This window comes from Phoca vitulina, unplaced genomic scaffold (genome assembly GCF_004348235.1).
Source record: "Phoca vitulina isolate PV1807 unplaced genomic scaffold, GSC_HSeal_1.0 scaffold26, whole genome shotgun sequence".
Lineage (NCBI taxonomy): Eukaryota > Metazoa > Chordata > Mammalia > Carnivora > Phocidae > Phoca > Phoca vitulina.
In genome coordinates, this window is record NW_022589729.1 from 179,456 (window position 1) to 196,338 (window position 16,883).

The following is a 16,883-nucleotide window of genomic DNA, read 5'->3' on the forward strand; positions in this document are numbered from 1 at the left end:
GACTTCGGTTTTATCTGTAATGTTTAATTTCTTGTATTATGAAAAATCCGAAACAAAAATGGAAAATGTTAATATTTGTTAATCTTTGGTGATAGGTATGCAAATGCTTTTTCATTATCTGCACTTTGGGGATAAAAATAAAAATTTCAAAAATTAAAAAAATAAAAACTGGCAGGAGTTCAGTCATGGTGATTAAAAAAAAGTATCTCGTGGATGCGGAATAGAAGACTTGCTGGTTTTATTTGAGTTTGTCAGTTTTGAATTTGCAGTTGAATAAGAATAGAGGTGATACATATTTCACCGTACATGAAAACTGGTTAGTTATCTGATGACAAAAGGAATCATGTGTTTTGTTTTGTTTTTTCTTCTGGTTTTGGGTCCAGGGCTGTACTGAATACTGTGGATTATGCAATCTGTAGTAACCCTCCAGCCACGAGGAGTTGGGTGGATTCTGGGAAGCATTTGTTTGGCTTAGTAACCATGGGAAAGATTCCACTTGGTCCTAAAGGGATACGTGTTCTTAGGGGATTTGACACCCTCGCCGCTGAAATGCCGTAAAAGGAATTCTATTAAGCAGCGGTCTTGAAACTGTTCTATCAAACTCAGTTCAGATTTTCAGTTGGAGTTCGTGATGTGAATTTCTTCTAAACAAAACGGAATCTTAAATTTTAGTAATAAAAAGATTGGGAATTTATCGTAGGTTTGTATAGGGTAAACTCGCTGGGATTTCCACTACGAAGTGCTACGATCTAGAAACGCATTACGTAGGAGATACGTTTCAGCACGGGGAGTTCATTTTTTATATTTGCCTTGTTTAAATTTGTTTAAATAAAAGTAGGCTTTCTAGAAGTACGATTCACAGTCCTGGTGTTCACCTCAGGTACGGTGCCTGCGAAGCCGTGGGTCTAACGAACGTGGAACAATAGTTGAGTTTTTCTTTCCCACACTTGTGTCTGCGGAAGATTTTTACATTGATAGCAAGTGATTCTGAAAATTAAATCGAATTTACTTTATTGGTCTCTGATTTTGTTCTGAGATAGTTACGCTGTGGTATTAAAGATATTCAGGGAACAAGCCAGTAGGTTCGGAGAGGGCTTTTACTTTTCTTTTCTTTCCTTTTTCCTTTTTTAAAAATATTATCAGTACATTTTACTTAGCCAAAGTAGTGTTTATGTGTGTTTCTTTTCTTTTTTTTTCCTTAAAGCAGCGGGACAGAAAGTGCCGAAAAGTCCCACAGGGAAATATACTCGCCGATTTGTTTAAACGAGCTCAGTCTCCGACGCTCCTCTTGGCTGATTTGCGCAAGCTCCCCGGGCAGTAGAAGCACTTTGTCTTCACTCGGCCACCGTCCGCAGGGCGGTAGGGGGTATTTTGTCCTCCTGCCGCCGCCGTCCGGGTTATTAGTCACCGAGTTCCAGGCCGCCGGAGCGTGGGGCTTGCGGGCGCCGGCTGGCGTTGCCGGCACCATGGAGTCCCCTCTTAGCCCGGGCCTCTCTCACCGAGCCGATGAGGACTGGGGTGAGTGGCCGCTGAGAACGTGCCGGTGCCGGCCGGGGGTTCTCGCTCCTTCGCGCACTTGCGGAGACAGGTGTGGGCGGACTCCGCTCCGGGAGCCAGGGCCAGCCTGTCGCTTCCGTCCGCGGTCCTCCCTGGAAGAGTCTAGCCGAGCCGGTCGGTTTCTGCCCTGGCAACAGCGAGCGTAAAATGTTGCGTGACTGGAATTATTATCGTTTTTCAACGTTTCCGCTGGGAAAGTACTAGGTGATCATTGTGTGGGGGTGAAAAGGGCGTCGGTGAGAAGTAGAGGGCCGGATGGCTGTGACCACCCAAAAGGCTGTAAGCTGTTTTCTCAGGGTGGGATGTGGGCGGTGATCGCCGTGGAGTGTGTCTGTCCGTGTTTGTGTGAGAGAATGGGAGTGTCTACAGAGATCTTCATGTCGCAGCTGCCACTGTTGATCTAGGCTGATGTCCATCTTGGCAGAGAACCAAAGCACCTGACCTTGGGCCCCTGACTACCTAGCCCTAACTCTTAAAAACTGTTGTAATCCTGACTGCCCTCCAGAAACAGCTCTAATTTTTTTTTTTTTTTTGCTTCGTATATTTTTGTTTGGTTTTGTGGTCAGGAAGAGTGGAATGGAATGCAGTGGGAATCAGAGTGGGGAAACCGTCATCTAGGTGTTTAGAGGAACCTTTTATTCTTCTCTTTGTTGCGGGACTAATACTAATGCTGGTCTTGGGCTTCAGTGAGAATTTGGGATTGCATAGGTCGAGTGGGCCCTCTAGTTGAGCCTACGCCATTCACCTACTTTGGAATTGGGGGCGGGGGAGGAACCCAGACTGATGCTCATCTTTCCCCCTTGGACCATCATTCTGAGTAGCAAAGTGCAATCTCAATTCCGTTTACTGAACTGAAGTTCTCATTTGACTTTTCAAGGACAGGACTTCTCTAAAATTATGACGTGAGAGATTTATTTCAGCCCTTGGTGGATTTCCTAGCTGTTGCTGGAAAAACTGTAGACTGTCAATTTCAAGTATGTTATCCTGAGCCAAATGTAGTGGTAATAGTAATTACCATTTACCTAGCACTTCATTTGTGTCAGGTGTCCTGCAAGCTTTTACATGCATTATCTTCTTAATCTTCCAACATCACAAGGAGTTATTGTTAATTTACAGATGAGAAAACTGAGGCTGAGGGAGAGTGAATGTTCAATCTTCTAGCTAGTGAGTGGCACAAGGGGGATCAGAACCAGGTTTGTCTACCTCCCGAGCCTCTGCTCTTAGTCATTATTCTCTAACGCTTTTCTTTTCTTTTTTCTTTTTTAAAGATTTTATTTATTTATTTGAGAGAGAGAAGGAGAGAGAGAGAGAGCATGAGAGGGGGGAGGAGGGTCAGAGGGAGAAGCAGGCTCCCCACCGAACAGGGAGCCCGATGTGGGACTCGATCCCAGGACTCCAGGATCATGACCTGAGCCGAAGGCCGTCGCTTAACCAACTGAGCCACCCAGGTGCCCCTATAATGCTTTCCTTAATTATTTCTGTAGATTGATTCTTCCCAAGATCCACCCCCTCCCAGTTATTAATAAATCTAGAGTGTCAGGTAGTTACGGTTTTTTCTCAGCTAGTCAACTGTTACATTTTCATGATATTTCTTAAACTGCAACTGTGGGGCACTTCCTCAAAGCATTATTTTGTCTTCTGATACTCAGGCTGCATTTTCCTGATTAATTTGATAAATGGAGGCGTAGTCCTAATGTTCTTTAACAGAGCATTAGGTTCTTTGTAGTTGTTTCACTGACTTAACTCAGGTATCCCGCCCTGCCCCTCCCTGAATGTGCCCATTTCCTATTGTTTTCCAGGCTTCTCTTTTCAAACTGTTAACAATCTTCTCTTAGTTGTTCACTTTAATTCTGATTTGTTAGGTGTTTAGTAAGCAGGATAGATTTTGCAGGCGCTAAAGTGAAACACTACTTTTTTGCTACTGTTTTTCAGTAGAATATGGCTTCTTTTTCTGGGAGTTGCCATTTTGAGTATCCAAAGACTTCACTGATTTATTTAAATTTTTTTTTAATATTAGAAGGTGGCCAGTGATATTTAAAAATTCAGATTATGTAATTAGTACTTATCACTCTAACAACTTTGAATAATTAAATAAAGTGATTAGCTCAGAACAGCCTATGGTGGGATGTGCTTTTTCCCTTTAACTTGGGTAATGAAATTTAGAGCTGTGGTCTACAAACATTTTCTGTGAAGGTCCAGATAGTAAGTATTTTAGGCTTTGTGGTCCTGTGGTCTCTGTTGCAACTACTCAACTCTGCTGTTAGAGTGCAGAAGCAGCCAGAGGCCCATAGGCAACGTAAACTGAACATGTAAATGAGTGTGGCTATGTTCCCATACAGCTTTGTTTATGGACACTGAAATCTGAATTTCACATAATTACTCTATTTTATTTTGTTTTAAGATTTTTTAGTTATTTTTAAGTAATCTCTACACACACAACATGGGGCTCGAACTCACAACCCTGAGATCAAGAGTCGCATGCTGTACCGACTGAGCCAGCCAGGCGCCCCCTGGATTTCACATAATTATTTTTAATATTTAATAGGCTTTCTTTTTAGTACAGCTTTAGATTTACAGAATAATTGAGCAGATAGTACATAGAGTTCTATTTACACCCCCCCTGCAACTTTCCATATTGGTAACATCTTGCATTAATGTAGTGAATTTGTTACAGTTGATGAGCCAGTATTGATCCAGTATGATTAACTAAAGTCCATAGTTTACATTAAGATTCCTTCTGTGTTGTACATTTTGTGGGTTTCGACGAATATCTAATATCATGTATGTACAGTATCTGACAGAAGAGTTTCATGTATCTAAAAAATCCCCTGTGCTGCACCTAGTCATCTCTCCCTCTCTCCTCCTGGGCCCTAAGCAACCACTGATCTTTTCACTATCTATCTAGTTTTGCCTTTTTCAGAATGTCATGCAGTCGGAATTGTTCAGTAGGTAGCTTTTTCCACTTAACAACATGAATTTAAGATCTGTCTACGATTTTTCATGGCTTGATAGCTCTTTTTTTTTTTTTTTTTTAAAAAGCACTGACTAGTATTCCATTGTATGGATGTACTACGGTGTGTTGGTCTCTCAGCCTGCCATAACAAAATACCGTAGACTGGGTGGTTTAAACAACAGAAATTTACTTTCTGACAGTTCTGAAGGCTGGAAGTCTGAGATCAGGTGCCAGCATGGTCAAGTTCTGGTGAAGGCTCTTCCTGACTTGTGGATGGCTGCCTTTTCATTGTGTCTTCACAAGGCAGAGGCAGGAGAGGAAAGAGAGAGGGAGAGGAGTGAAGGGAGAGAGAGGTGGAGGGGGGGGTGGGGAAGGCTCTCTCTCTCCCTCTGCCTGTAAGGCCACGGTCCTATCAGATTAGGGCCCCGCTCTTAAATTGTCATTTAATCTTGATTACCTCCTAAAGACCACCCTGTCTCTGGCTGCAGTCACACTGCGGGGTATGGCTTCAACATATAAATTTGGGGGGACACAATTCAGTCCATAGCACAGTTTGTTTATCCATTTACATATCAAAGGATATCTTGGTTGCCTTAAAATATTGGCAGTTGTATATAAAGCTGCTATGTTCATTTTCAACTTTTTGTGTGGACATGTTTTCAGATCATTTGGGTAAATAGCAAGAAGCATAATTGCTGCATCATATGGTAAGAGCATATTTAGTTTTGAAAGAAAGTTCCAAACTGTTTTCCAAAATGGCTGTACTGTTTTGCCTTCCCATTAGCAATGAATGAATGTTCTTTCTTGTTGCTCCATATCCTCACCAGCATTTGATGTTGCCAGTGTTTGGATTTTAGCCATTCTAATAAGTGTGTGTGGTAGCTTGTTGTTTTTTTTGTTTGTTTTTTAGATTTGTTTATTTGAGAGAGTGCATGTGTGCACGTGCGTGAGTGGGGGCGGGGGGAGAGAGAGAATCTTCAGCACACTCCCCACTGAGCCCAGAGTCATGGGACTCAATCTCATGACCCGGAGATTATGACCGAAATCAAGAGTCAGTCGCCCAACTGACTGAGCCACCCAGGCACCCCACCTTGTTGGGTTTTTTGTTTGTTTGTTTGTTTTAAGATTTTATTTATTTATTTGACAGAAAGAGCGCACAAGTAGGCAGAGTGGCAGGCAGAGGGAGAGGGAGAAGCAGGCTCCCCACTGAGCAGGGAGCCCGATGTGGGGCTCCATCCCAGGACCCTGAGATCATGACCTGAGCTGAAGGCAGACGCTTAACTGACTGAGCCACCCAGGCGTCCCCCTCATTGTCGTTTTAATTTGCTGTTCCCTGGTAACCTATGATGTGGAGCATGTGTTCATATGCTTATTTGTCACCTGCATGTCTTTCCTCTCCTTGTCTTCTTTCCCTCCCTTCCTCCCTGTCTTGACTTTGTACAGAAACAATCTTTTACCACATGCGAGGTATATGTACCAATATCAGAAGCTTCTATCTGGTTCTGTGGTTTCTTTTTTTGTTTGTTTGTTTAAACACATTTCTTTTTTTTTTTTTTTTAAGATTTTATTTATTTATTTGACAGAGAGAGACACAGCTAGAGAGGGAACACAAGAAGGGGGAGTGGGAGAGGGAGAAGCAGGCTTCCCGCGGAGCAGGGAGCCCGATGCGGGGCTCGATCCCAGGATCCCAGGATCATGACTTGAGCCCAGGGCAGATGCTCAAGGACTGAGCCACCCAGGCGCCCCTCTGGTTTCTTTTATATCCTCAGTCTCTTCTGTGAAAGTTGGCCTTCCGGCACTGACCGCAGCCTGACTCTCCTGGTGGCTGCTGCTTTCTCTGAAGGCTTGGTGAATGGCGGCCATTTTGATTCTCGAATCCTTTTTGCCATTTGGGCGTCTAAAGGTGGGATAGTCAACTTTCTTGTTTTTCACTGCTACGTTCAGCTCATTCTCCTTTCATCCTCCCTAAGAAACATCCAGTTTGAATTTCACATTGTCACAACATGCTGTGCTCTACCCATCCCTGTTACGTCTGTCACTTTTCTCCAACATTCCTTCCTTGGATGATTTCAGATACTCAGAAGTACTTTAAATATCCTGACCTCTCATTTCCTCGGCCTCCTCTCCACCAGTGATCTGGCCTTCCACCCTGTCTCAGCCATTTCCTCCCCTGATCATAAGCTGAAACCTTGTCAGTGCTGGTAACAGTCCCCTTTTCAACAGCCCCCACTCGGCCCACCACCTCCTGTCTTACCAGCTCACTCTCTTTTGCGTTCCGTCAGTCCCTGTGGTCCTGCTGGGACCCTGCCATGTTTTCACTGCTCCCCATTTCCTCTGTGTCATCACTTCCCCCTTACCCAGTTCAGTTCCTTGGGCACTCCTTATAACTTCCCTCACTCACAGTCTCAGCACCTTGTTTCTGTGTTTTGTAGTTCTCTCTTGGATGAACCACAAGCTTGGTTAAATCTAACTGATTTATGATAGTAACCTGAAACAGGCCTTGAGGTGTGGCCTGGCAGATCATATTTGCCTGGTCCTCTCATTCTCCCACTTCGATGGTTGTTTTTATGAAATTTCTTCTCTCTTCAAACCTCTGTCACCTCCTCCCCCTTCCTTTGAATCAGAAGAGAACTTCCACAATCTCCCATGACCTCATCTACCCACCTAGCAGCATATTTACCTTCTCTTCCCTTGTTGGGAACAAATGGCTTCTCACTGGAGCCACATGTGCTGTAGATCCCTCCTCTTTAGTCAAGAGTGTTGCTCGAGACTTCTTCCTTCTGTTCCCCGTATGTCATCATTTCCCTCTATACTAGGTCATCTCTACTGGTCAATAAACGTGTAGTTGTTGCTCCTATTCAGAGTAAAGAAAAAACCCTCCAAACCCTCTTTAGATGTTACGTCTCCTCTAGCTGCTACTGTGTTTCTCTTTATTTTACAGCAGAATTCTTAAGGAAAAAATAAAAACAAACCATGTTCACTGACTACAGTTTCTCCTTATTGTCTCACCGCAGCCAGGCTCCACCACTCCACCAAAGCTGCTCTAAGGTCACCCCGATTTCCATTTTGTTAAACCTGGTGGCCATTTCTCATCTTACTAAACTGACAAGAAGTAAATGAATAAATAAATGGTCAGGTCAAGGTCAGGTGGGAAAGCTTGCTGAGCAAGTTAAAAATAATAGCTACCATAGTTTGCTACTGTGAAGGGACATCTAAATATTGGTTATGTGAGATTGGTGAAGAGGACGTTGGAATAGGCAATAGATTTTAGAGATACTTTAGAGGTTACCAGCACCACCACTTTCTTATGGATGCTTTGGGGATTTTTGGTAGATATACATTTATTAACCTACTTTCAGTTGTTTTTAAACCACAGAGAGGTTTTTGTTTAAAAACCGCAGAAAATTAAAAGATCACTACAGTGATACCCTATATTCCCCCGTCTAGATTTACCAACTGTTAACATTCTGCCACATTCAGTATTACCCATACTTCCCTCCTCTTTCATCACCTGAAAGTAGGCTACAGATAATATGAAACTCCTAAACATTTCATCAGGTACCTCCTGAGAACAAGGAAATAGGTATTTTTAAACAGTGTGAATTCATACTAATACCTACAGGTCAAAGCCAGTACGACAGGGTTCTTTCTCACCTTCTTACATTATATACTTACATTTTTTTTTTCTTTCTGAGATATAGGTTTATTGGGAGAACTTATGTACAGGGAGTCCAGGGGTGCCCGACTGGACAAAGCATTCCCTGCTGGGTTACATGTCTTTTCTGTGAAAATCCTGATTCCCAATAATATCCTGTGTTTTTACAGTCTCACTTTAGCTGCTCTGTTGAAAATAGACTGAAGGGCGGGCAAGGGCAGAAGCAGAGAGAACATTTGGAGGCTAATGTAGTGATCTGAGTGAATTGCAGTGGTGGCAGTGGAGGTAATGGGGGTGGTTGGATTATGGATATATACAAATACATCCACATATACAAATGTATACACACATAGATTTTTATTTTATTTTATTTTTTGAGAGAGAGAGAGAGAGCGTGCGTGTGAGTGGAGAGGGGCAGAGGGAGGAGAGAGAATCTCCAGCAGACTCCCCATTGAGTGAAAAGTGGATAAACCTATGTTCAGTAATTAATGTTTCAGTATTTTATTTTATTTGGAAATGATCTAGGTAGTCAACAAATATCCATCATTTAACTTATCTTAGTAAACATTAAAATTTCAAGTTACCAGGAAGATTTTGGAGACTATTTTTTTTTTTAAAGATTTTACTTATTTATTTGAGAGAGAGCAAGAGCATGTGCATGAGTGCAAGGCTGGGGGAGGGAGAGGGACAAGCAGACTCCACGCTATGTGTGGAGCCTGATGTGGGGCTCGATGAGGGGCTCGACCTCACCACCCTGCGATCACAATCTGAGCTGAAATCAAGAGCTGGACATTTATTTATTTATTTATTTCTAAAGATTTTATTTATTTGAGAGAGAGAGAGAGCACAAGTAGGCAGAGCGGCAGGCAGAGGGAGAGGGAGAAGTAGGCTCCCCAGTGAGCAGAGAGCCCAATGCAGGGCTCGATCCCAGGACCCTGGCATCATGACCTGAGCTGAAGGCAGACGTTTAACCACTGAGCCACCCAGGCACCCCCCCCCCCACATATTTTTATTTAGATGTTTAAATTTTGAAATAGTTTCAAAACTAAAGAAAAGTAAGAATAGTTGCATGCCCTTCACACAGATTCCCTGTTAAATTTTATTGCATTTACCTCATTTCTTTTTCATTAGAGAGAGATGTGTTGACCCATTATCTTTAAATACTACAGTATGTATCCCCTCCTTGCAAAGCAAGGATACTCCTGTATTACTACCATGTACTCCTTCCAGTCAGGAAATAAACATTGACATGTTACCATCCGTCTCGCAGCTGCCATTCAGATTTTGCCATCTGTCTTTTTTTTTTATTATGTTAATCACCATTACATCATTAGTTTTTGATGTAGTGTTCCATGATTCATTGTTTGCGTATAACACCCAGTGCTCCATGCAGAACGTGCCCTCTTTAATACCCATCACCAGGCTAACCCATCCCCCCTCCCCCCTCCCCTCTAGAACCCTCAGTTTGTTTTTCAGAGTCCATCGTCTCTCATGGTTCGTCTCCCCCTCCGATTTCTCCCCTTCATTCTTCCCCTCTTGCTATCTTCTTTTTTTTTTTTTAAGATTTTATTTATTTATTTGACAGAGAGAGACAGCAAGAGAGAGAACACAAGCAGGGTAAGTGGGAGAGAGAGAAGCAGGCTTCCCACCGAGCGGGGAGCCCGATTCGGGGCTTGATCCCAGGACCCTGGGATCATGACCTGAGCCGAAGGCAGACGCTTAACGATTGAGCCACCCAGGCGCCCCACCATCTGTCTTAATAATGGCTCTTTTTCTTTTCTCGACCAGAATCCTCCCTGCAAACACACATCACTTTTACTTGTCAGGTCTCCTTAATGTCCTTTAGTCTGGAATGGTTTCTTAGTCCTTTTCTGTCTCTTGTGCCCTTGACAGTCTTAAAGAATACAGGTGTTTTAGTCTCCAAGATGACCCTAAATCTGGGTCTGCCCACGGTTTTCTCATGACCAGAATCAGGCCATGCATCTGTGGCTGGAATGCCAGAGAGATCACACTGTGCTCTTCTCGGAGAATCACAACACTATGTTGATCTGTCCCAAGGTGAGGTTCATCTTGATCACATGCGCCAGTTGGTATCTGCCAGGTTTCGCCACTGTAAAGTCACTATTTCCCCTTTTGTCTTTGATTGCTGTTTTGGGGGAGATAATCTGACATCACACCAATATCCTGTTCCTTGTTAAACCTCCACCCACCAGCCCTAGCCTCCACTGATAGTTCCTGCCTATATCAACTACCACTCTAATGTCAAATGGTGATTGTCTCTGCTGTCATTCTGTCTGCATTTATTAATTGACATTGTACTGTAAGAAAGAGCTTTCTCTGTATATGTGTGTGTATGTGTGTATTTATTTCATTATGGACCCACTGACTCCTATTTGATTCAGTGGGTTAAAATTTGGTACTCCCATTTTATTTCGATGCCCAGATTTTCCCCAGTTTGACCAGTGGGAATCCATTCATATCAGCTCTTTTTTTTTTTTCTTTTGACATATTCCAATCATTCTCGGAGAATTTCCTTATTTTCTGTCACAACAAGATTTTCCATTCTTGTCTTGCGCTTTCCCTGCTTCAGCTCTGGAATCAGCCATTTCTCCAAAGAGCTCTTTAATGGACTTTCATTTAGTGGAGGATGGCAGTTAGTATCCAGGATCTGACCACAGAGTATTTTCATTGCTGCTGGGATATCACCGTTCTAGGACCTTTCAGCCCACAGAACTAGTGCATGTATGTGTGTATATAGATATACACATGTATACAAACATCTATAACTCTTCTGTGTGTATGTATTTTTTAGAAATGGGCTCATACCAATACTTCCAATGCCAGTCCAACATCTTAGGTTTCTCTTACGCTCTTTCCTTTCCATGTTTGTGCATACTTTCTTGGACAGTGAGAAACCTGGCTTCAGGTATTTTAGATGTATTTCATTATTTGCTCAATTGATTAAGCCATTTGTTCAGTGTCGTCATTCTCGTAAACATTCAGGCTGCCTCTTCCATCTGCCACTTTGTCTCCCTCCTGCCCCATTTCCTTGGCAGCCTGGGCGTGCTGCCACCGACACTGGACAGCCCCCTCTCTCACGCGCCATCCCATTTCCTTGGATACCAGGCACATTGCTACAATTGATGACACAGAGCCCCATATCCTCATTGCCCTGCTTCCTCGGAAGCTGACATCTCAGTCATGGGAAATGTAAGGAAGGAAAGGAAAGATGGGAGGGGAAGGAAAGATGGGAAGAAAAGGTAAAAACCAGATTATGTGGATATATAGTTTGAAGACAGAACTGATGGGATTTGCTGGTAGTTTGAATATGGAGAGTGAAGAGAAGTAAACAGTGACTCCAACCAGGGTTTTTGGCTTGAGCTACTGGGAGAATTGAATTGTGATTAACTGATATGAGGACAGAGCAGTAGGGGGTGTGCTGGGGGCGATCAGGAGCTCAGTTTGGGATGTGCTACGTCTGAGACCTCCAAGAGGTCTTAAGAGATGTACCCAGTATGTACGTGCATCTTGAGGTACGGGCTGCAGATGTGTATTTAGGAATTCTTGGCATATAGATGCTATTAAAGCCATGAACTCAGCTGAGATCACAAAGGGAGTAGAGTAGATAGAAAGTTTATGCTGATCCCAGGGACTATTTCATGCCAGGAGATGAGGAGGAACCAGCAAGATAGGGTCAGCAGTGAGGTGGAAGGAAAATCAGGTGAGTGTGGTAATTTGGAAGCCAAGTGAAGCACATGTTTCAATTAATATGAAAGGATCAACTCCAGGTGCCTGGGTGGCTCAGATGGTTAAGTGTCTGCCTTCGGCTCAGGTCATGATCTCAGGGTCCTGGGATCGAGTCCCGCATCGGGCTCCCTGCTCCTTGGGAGCCTGCTTCTCCCTCTGCCTCTCTCTCTCTCTCTCTCTGTCTCATGAATAAATAAATAAAATCTAAAAAAGAAAAAAAAAGAAAGGATCAACTCCGTCCAGTGCTGCTGATAGGTCAAGTAAGACGAGGACCTTGAATCTACCATTGAATTTAGCAACGTAGAGGTCGTTGGTGACAATAATAACTATTTGTGTGTGTGGGAGAGGAGCTTGGTGAAAACAGGCTCCAGAAAGAATGGGAGAGGAGAAATGAGAGGCAACAGTAGAGAGAACTCTTTCAAGGGTTTCAGCCTCTGTGTGGGGCACGTAGCCACAGTTATCTGCTTATGTGTTTTTGGCTCTGCGTCCGAGTCTTAGGTCATCCTTTTGTGAGAGTTGTGTGAATAACCTTCCATTACTACTACACAAAATTTTTTGCTAGGTATTACTATTATTTTAAAGATTTTATTTATCATCTAGAGACACAGTGAGAGAGGGAACACAAGCAGGGGGGAGCGGGAGAGGGGAAAGCAGGCTTCCCGCAGAGCAGGGAGCCTGACATGAGACTTGATACCAGCACCCTGGGATCATGACCTGAGCCGAAGGCAGACGCTTAACGACTGAGCCACCCAGGCGCCCCTTTGCTAGGTATTATTTTGTTGTAGGTTGGTGAAATGATTCTGTCACTGGCTGAGTTATGATAGATTGGTGGTGTAACTCCTGTATGTTACACGAGGAAATGAGCAGAGCAGTTTCAGTGGCATGATACTGGGGAGTACAAAAGCAAACTTAGATTTGGAAAAACTCTTTGAAGTTCTTGAGATTCTGAACACGTTAGAGAAAATGGACACTTCACAGGTTGTATGGTAATCAGCTGCCTTTGGCCTTTTCAGCATCTTGACCTATCTCTACAGGAAGTTTCAACCTCGTTTATTAAAGAGCATTTTCTGTGTCCATAAACTTCTTGGTTTATAATGAAATCCTTTTTTTTTTTTTTTTTTAAAGATTTTGTTTATTTATTTGACAGAGACGTAGTGAGAGAGGGAACACAAGCAGGGGGCGTGGGAGAGGGGGAAGCAGGCTTCCCGCAGAGCAGGGAGCCCGATGCGGGGCTCAGTCCCAGGACCCTGGGATCATGACCTGAGCCGAAGGCAGACGCTTAACGACTGAGCCACCCAGGTGCCCCTATAATGAAATCTTATCTGGAAATTGGAATTAGTTAGATTTGCTGAAATAAATTTAATGGTTTAGGTAAGTGAGGCCTTTATTGTTTAGATAGAAAGTTGGTTGTACCCTTAACCGAGGCTTGGATGGCAAATACGAGGTCCATGGGCTGCCATATTCCTCTTCTATCATCACTGCTGATCAGCCATGGTACATTTTCCTTCCCCTCCCTCCCTCCCTCCCTTCCTTCCTTCCTTTCTCTCTCTTTCTCTCTCTTTCTTTTCTTTTCTCTTTCTTTCTTTCTTTCCTCAGTTTCAGAGGTAGAATTTAGTGATTCATCAGTTGCATTTAACACCCAGTGCTCATTACATCAGGTGCCTTCCTTAATGCCCATCATCCAGTGATCCCTTCCCCTCACCCACGTCCCCTCCAGCAACCCTCAGTTTGCTTCCTAGAGTTCAGTGCCTCTTATGATTTGCCTCCCTTTCAATTTTCATCTTATTTTATTTTTCCTTCCCTTCCCCTATGTTCATCTGTTTTGTTTCTTAAATTCCACATAGGAGTGAAATTGTATGGTATTTGTCTTTCTCTGACTGACTTATTTTGCTTAGCGTAATACCGTCTAGTTCATTTATGTCGTTGCAACTGGCAAGATTTCATTCTTTTTGATGGCTGAGTAATATTCCATTGTATATGTACACCACGTCTTCTTTATCCATTCATTTGTCGATAGACATCTGGGCTCTTTCCGTACTTTGGCTATTGTGGACATTGCTCCTATAAACATTGGGGTGCATGTATCCCTTCTGATCACTATGTTTGTATCCTTTGGGTAAATACCTAGTAGTGCAATTGCTGGGTCATAGGGTAGCTCTATAGTGGCTGTACCAGTTTGCATTCCCACCAACAGTGTAAGAGGATCCCCCCCCTTTTTTTAAAGATTTTATTTATTTGAGGGAGAGTGAGTCAGAGAGAGAGAGCATGAGAGGAGGGAGGGCCAAGGTGAGAAGCAGCCACCCCACTGAGCGGGGAGCCCGATGCGGGGCTCGATCCCAGGACTCCGGGATCATGACCTGAGCCGAAGGCAGACGCTTAACCGACTGAGCCACCCAGGCGCCCCAGGGTTCCCCTTTCTAATCATGGTACATTTTCATGTTGAGCCCAGATGTAGCCTCAGAATTCCTGTTAGTAAAAGTCACTATCATTTAGTCCAATGTGACCTGACATAAAACTTGTTTGTTAATCCCTGGTGTAAGGATTTAGATCACAAGATAAAAATGATGTGGAAAACAATACATGAATTAGAAATAGCTTTGAATTGGTTGTCATTCACACTGCTGGAGTTTATCAATAATAGTAATGGCTAATGAGAACCCCTAATAGAGCTGGCTTAGGGGTACAGTGCTTGTTCTCCTATTGAAATATTGAATTGACAATTAATCTCTGTTCTTCTTCTTCTTCTTTTTTTAATCTCTACCCTTTTGTGCCAAGATTCTACACTGTTTGCTGAACTTGGCTATTTCACAGACACTGATGACCTGCAATTGGATGCAGCAAAGGAAACTTATGTAAGTATTTACTAGGGGAGAATTACTGAATAATGTGATATTTAATCTTCTAATTATTGCAAGATGGTTTCAGGATAACAGGTTTAGGCTAGTGATTTCAGTTTAAATAATTTTTAGTATTAAGTGTGAAAGTTAGCAGCCATTTTTTACTCAGTAAATTTAGGATTGTAGAAACTGCATTGGTCTTGGTGGGAGAAGACTGGTATTCTAAGTTTACCTTTGACCAAGAGTTGGGTGACTTTGGAAAAGTCACTTAACTGCCTACTTTTTGGCTTTTATAGATACTTTGCTGCATAAGGGAAATGATGATGTTAAAGGGTGTATGTGAGTCATGGATCCAGTCAAGCAGAACTTACTAACTTCCTTTTTAAAAGTTACGTATCCTTAGTATAGAAAGCTCTGAAACTTAGACATGTCCTTACCTTTGCCTGTGCATGGTTAGAAGTCTGTGTATAAGCTATTATTATAGCACTTTGAGGCCTCAAAAATATCTTTTTCTTTTTTGTTTTAGTACATAGTACATTGGCCTATAGAACTCTTTTATTTTGTCTTACTCTTTAATGGATGAGGTGCTGTTTCACTTGGGGAGTAATTCAAGTGAACAGTGATTTTATATGTACATCAATCAGATTGGATATTTGTTACTTATTTTTTAAGCCCTTATTAACCTGAGTACAAAAATATGTAATGCTTAGTGAGTTTCTCAGACATTTCTCAAAGAATAATTTAGCAGTTGTACTATGCATCAATAGAAGAGAGTAAGAATACGTGATATACTTTTTAATCAGTACATGAAATTTTGATAGTTTTTGTTTACCTTATGAGATGTTTGAGAATGCGATCTATTGATTAAATTGGCTTTTTTTTTTTTAAAGATTTTATTTATTTATTTGAGAGAGAGAGAGAGATAGAGCACGAGCGGGGAGGAGAGGGAGAAGCAGGCTCCCCGCTGAGCAGGGAGCCCAGTGTGGGGCTCGATCCTAGGACCCCGGGATCATGACCAGAGCTGAAGGCAGATGCTTAGTTGACTGAGCCACCCAGGTGCCCCAGATTAGCTTTAAATATTGGGAGGTTGCCTAAGCAACTGATACTCGTTTATAATCTCTACGGCTTAAACTACCAAGTTACCATACTGTAGTTAGTCTGAAAGGTTCAGGGAAATATATGATCCTCGTTTTATAATTAACATTCTTACCTTACATAAGGCATTCAGTCTTTCAGTTCCTTAGTTTTTCTAGTATAAAGTTAAGGGATTGGACTAGATGGTGTCTGAGGGCCCTTGCCAGCTTTAAAATTGTGTCATTCTCTTCCACACGTTAGTAGTTTCCCATGAGAAGTCATAGAAGAGCCAGAATATAGAAGCACAGATACGTTTCACTTTACATAAAATAAGCCTGTTAAGTTTCCGTACAGATAAAATTCTTATGCTGTAAAAGGTATTTGACCGTTTTGGCTGAATACTGAGTAGGAAGCATCCTGGAGTAGGTCATGTCCACTGTTGGGCATGTTAAAAAGCATTGCTAGCACTCAGGCAGGCTTCATTGTTTGGTTTACTTAGGCTAAGGAAGTTGGAGGATATTTTTGGTTGCTGAAGGTACAAGGCTGCTTAATTTCTTGATGTGTAGATTCAAGTAAGAGAAAAAAGCAAAGGGGGTTGATTTAAAAAGGGGTTCTTTTGGGGCGCCTGGGTGGCTCAGTCGTTAAGCGTCTGCCTTCGGCTCAGGTCATGATCCCAGGGTCCTGGGATCGAGCCCCACATCGGGCTCCCTGCTCAGCCAGGAGCCTGCTTCTCCCTCTCCCACTCCCCCTGCTTGTGTTCCCTCTCTAGCTGTCTCTCTCTCTCTCTCTGTCAAATAAATAAAATAAAATCTTTAAAAAATAAATAAATAAAAAAAAATAAAAATAAAAAGGGGTTCTTTCATGGTTTCATAGTATTTTTTTTTTCACGTGAATGTCCACACATTCTCTTTCTCTAACTTGCACCAATATTTACTTAGTTAAGGGCAGTGGGATCAAACTGTTTCCTTCTTTCCTTTTGTTCTCAATAAAAATGAACCACAAAAGAGACATTTTGAAATAATACTTTAGAAATTATTACCAAATAGTTGTTAATAATTAA

The 16,883-nt window shown here is 42.5% G+C and overlaps 1 protein-coding gene across 1 annotated transcript in view; it reads left to right on the plus strand.

Moving 5' to 3' along the window:
* Nucleotides 1-1,388: 1,388 nt before the first annotated feature.
* The window catches only part of ATF6 (activating transcription factor 6), a 206,831-nt gene continuing 191,336 nt past the window's right edge, over nt 1,389-16,883 (plus strand). The window contains exons 1-2 of the mRNA XM_032422384.1: nt 1,389-1,518; nt 14,688-14,764. Coding sequence (XP_032278275.1) covers nt 1,467-1,518; nt 14,688-14,764 — 129 coding nt within the window. The 5' untranslated portion in view covers nt 1,389-1,466. The remainder of the gene's footprint in view (nt 1,519-14,687; nt 14,765-16,883) is intronic.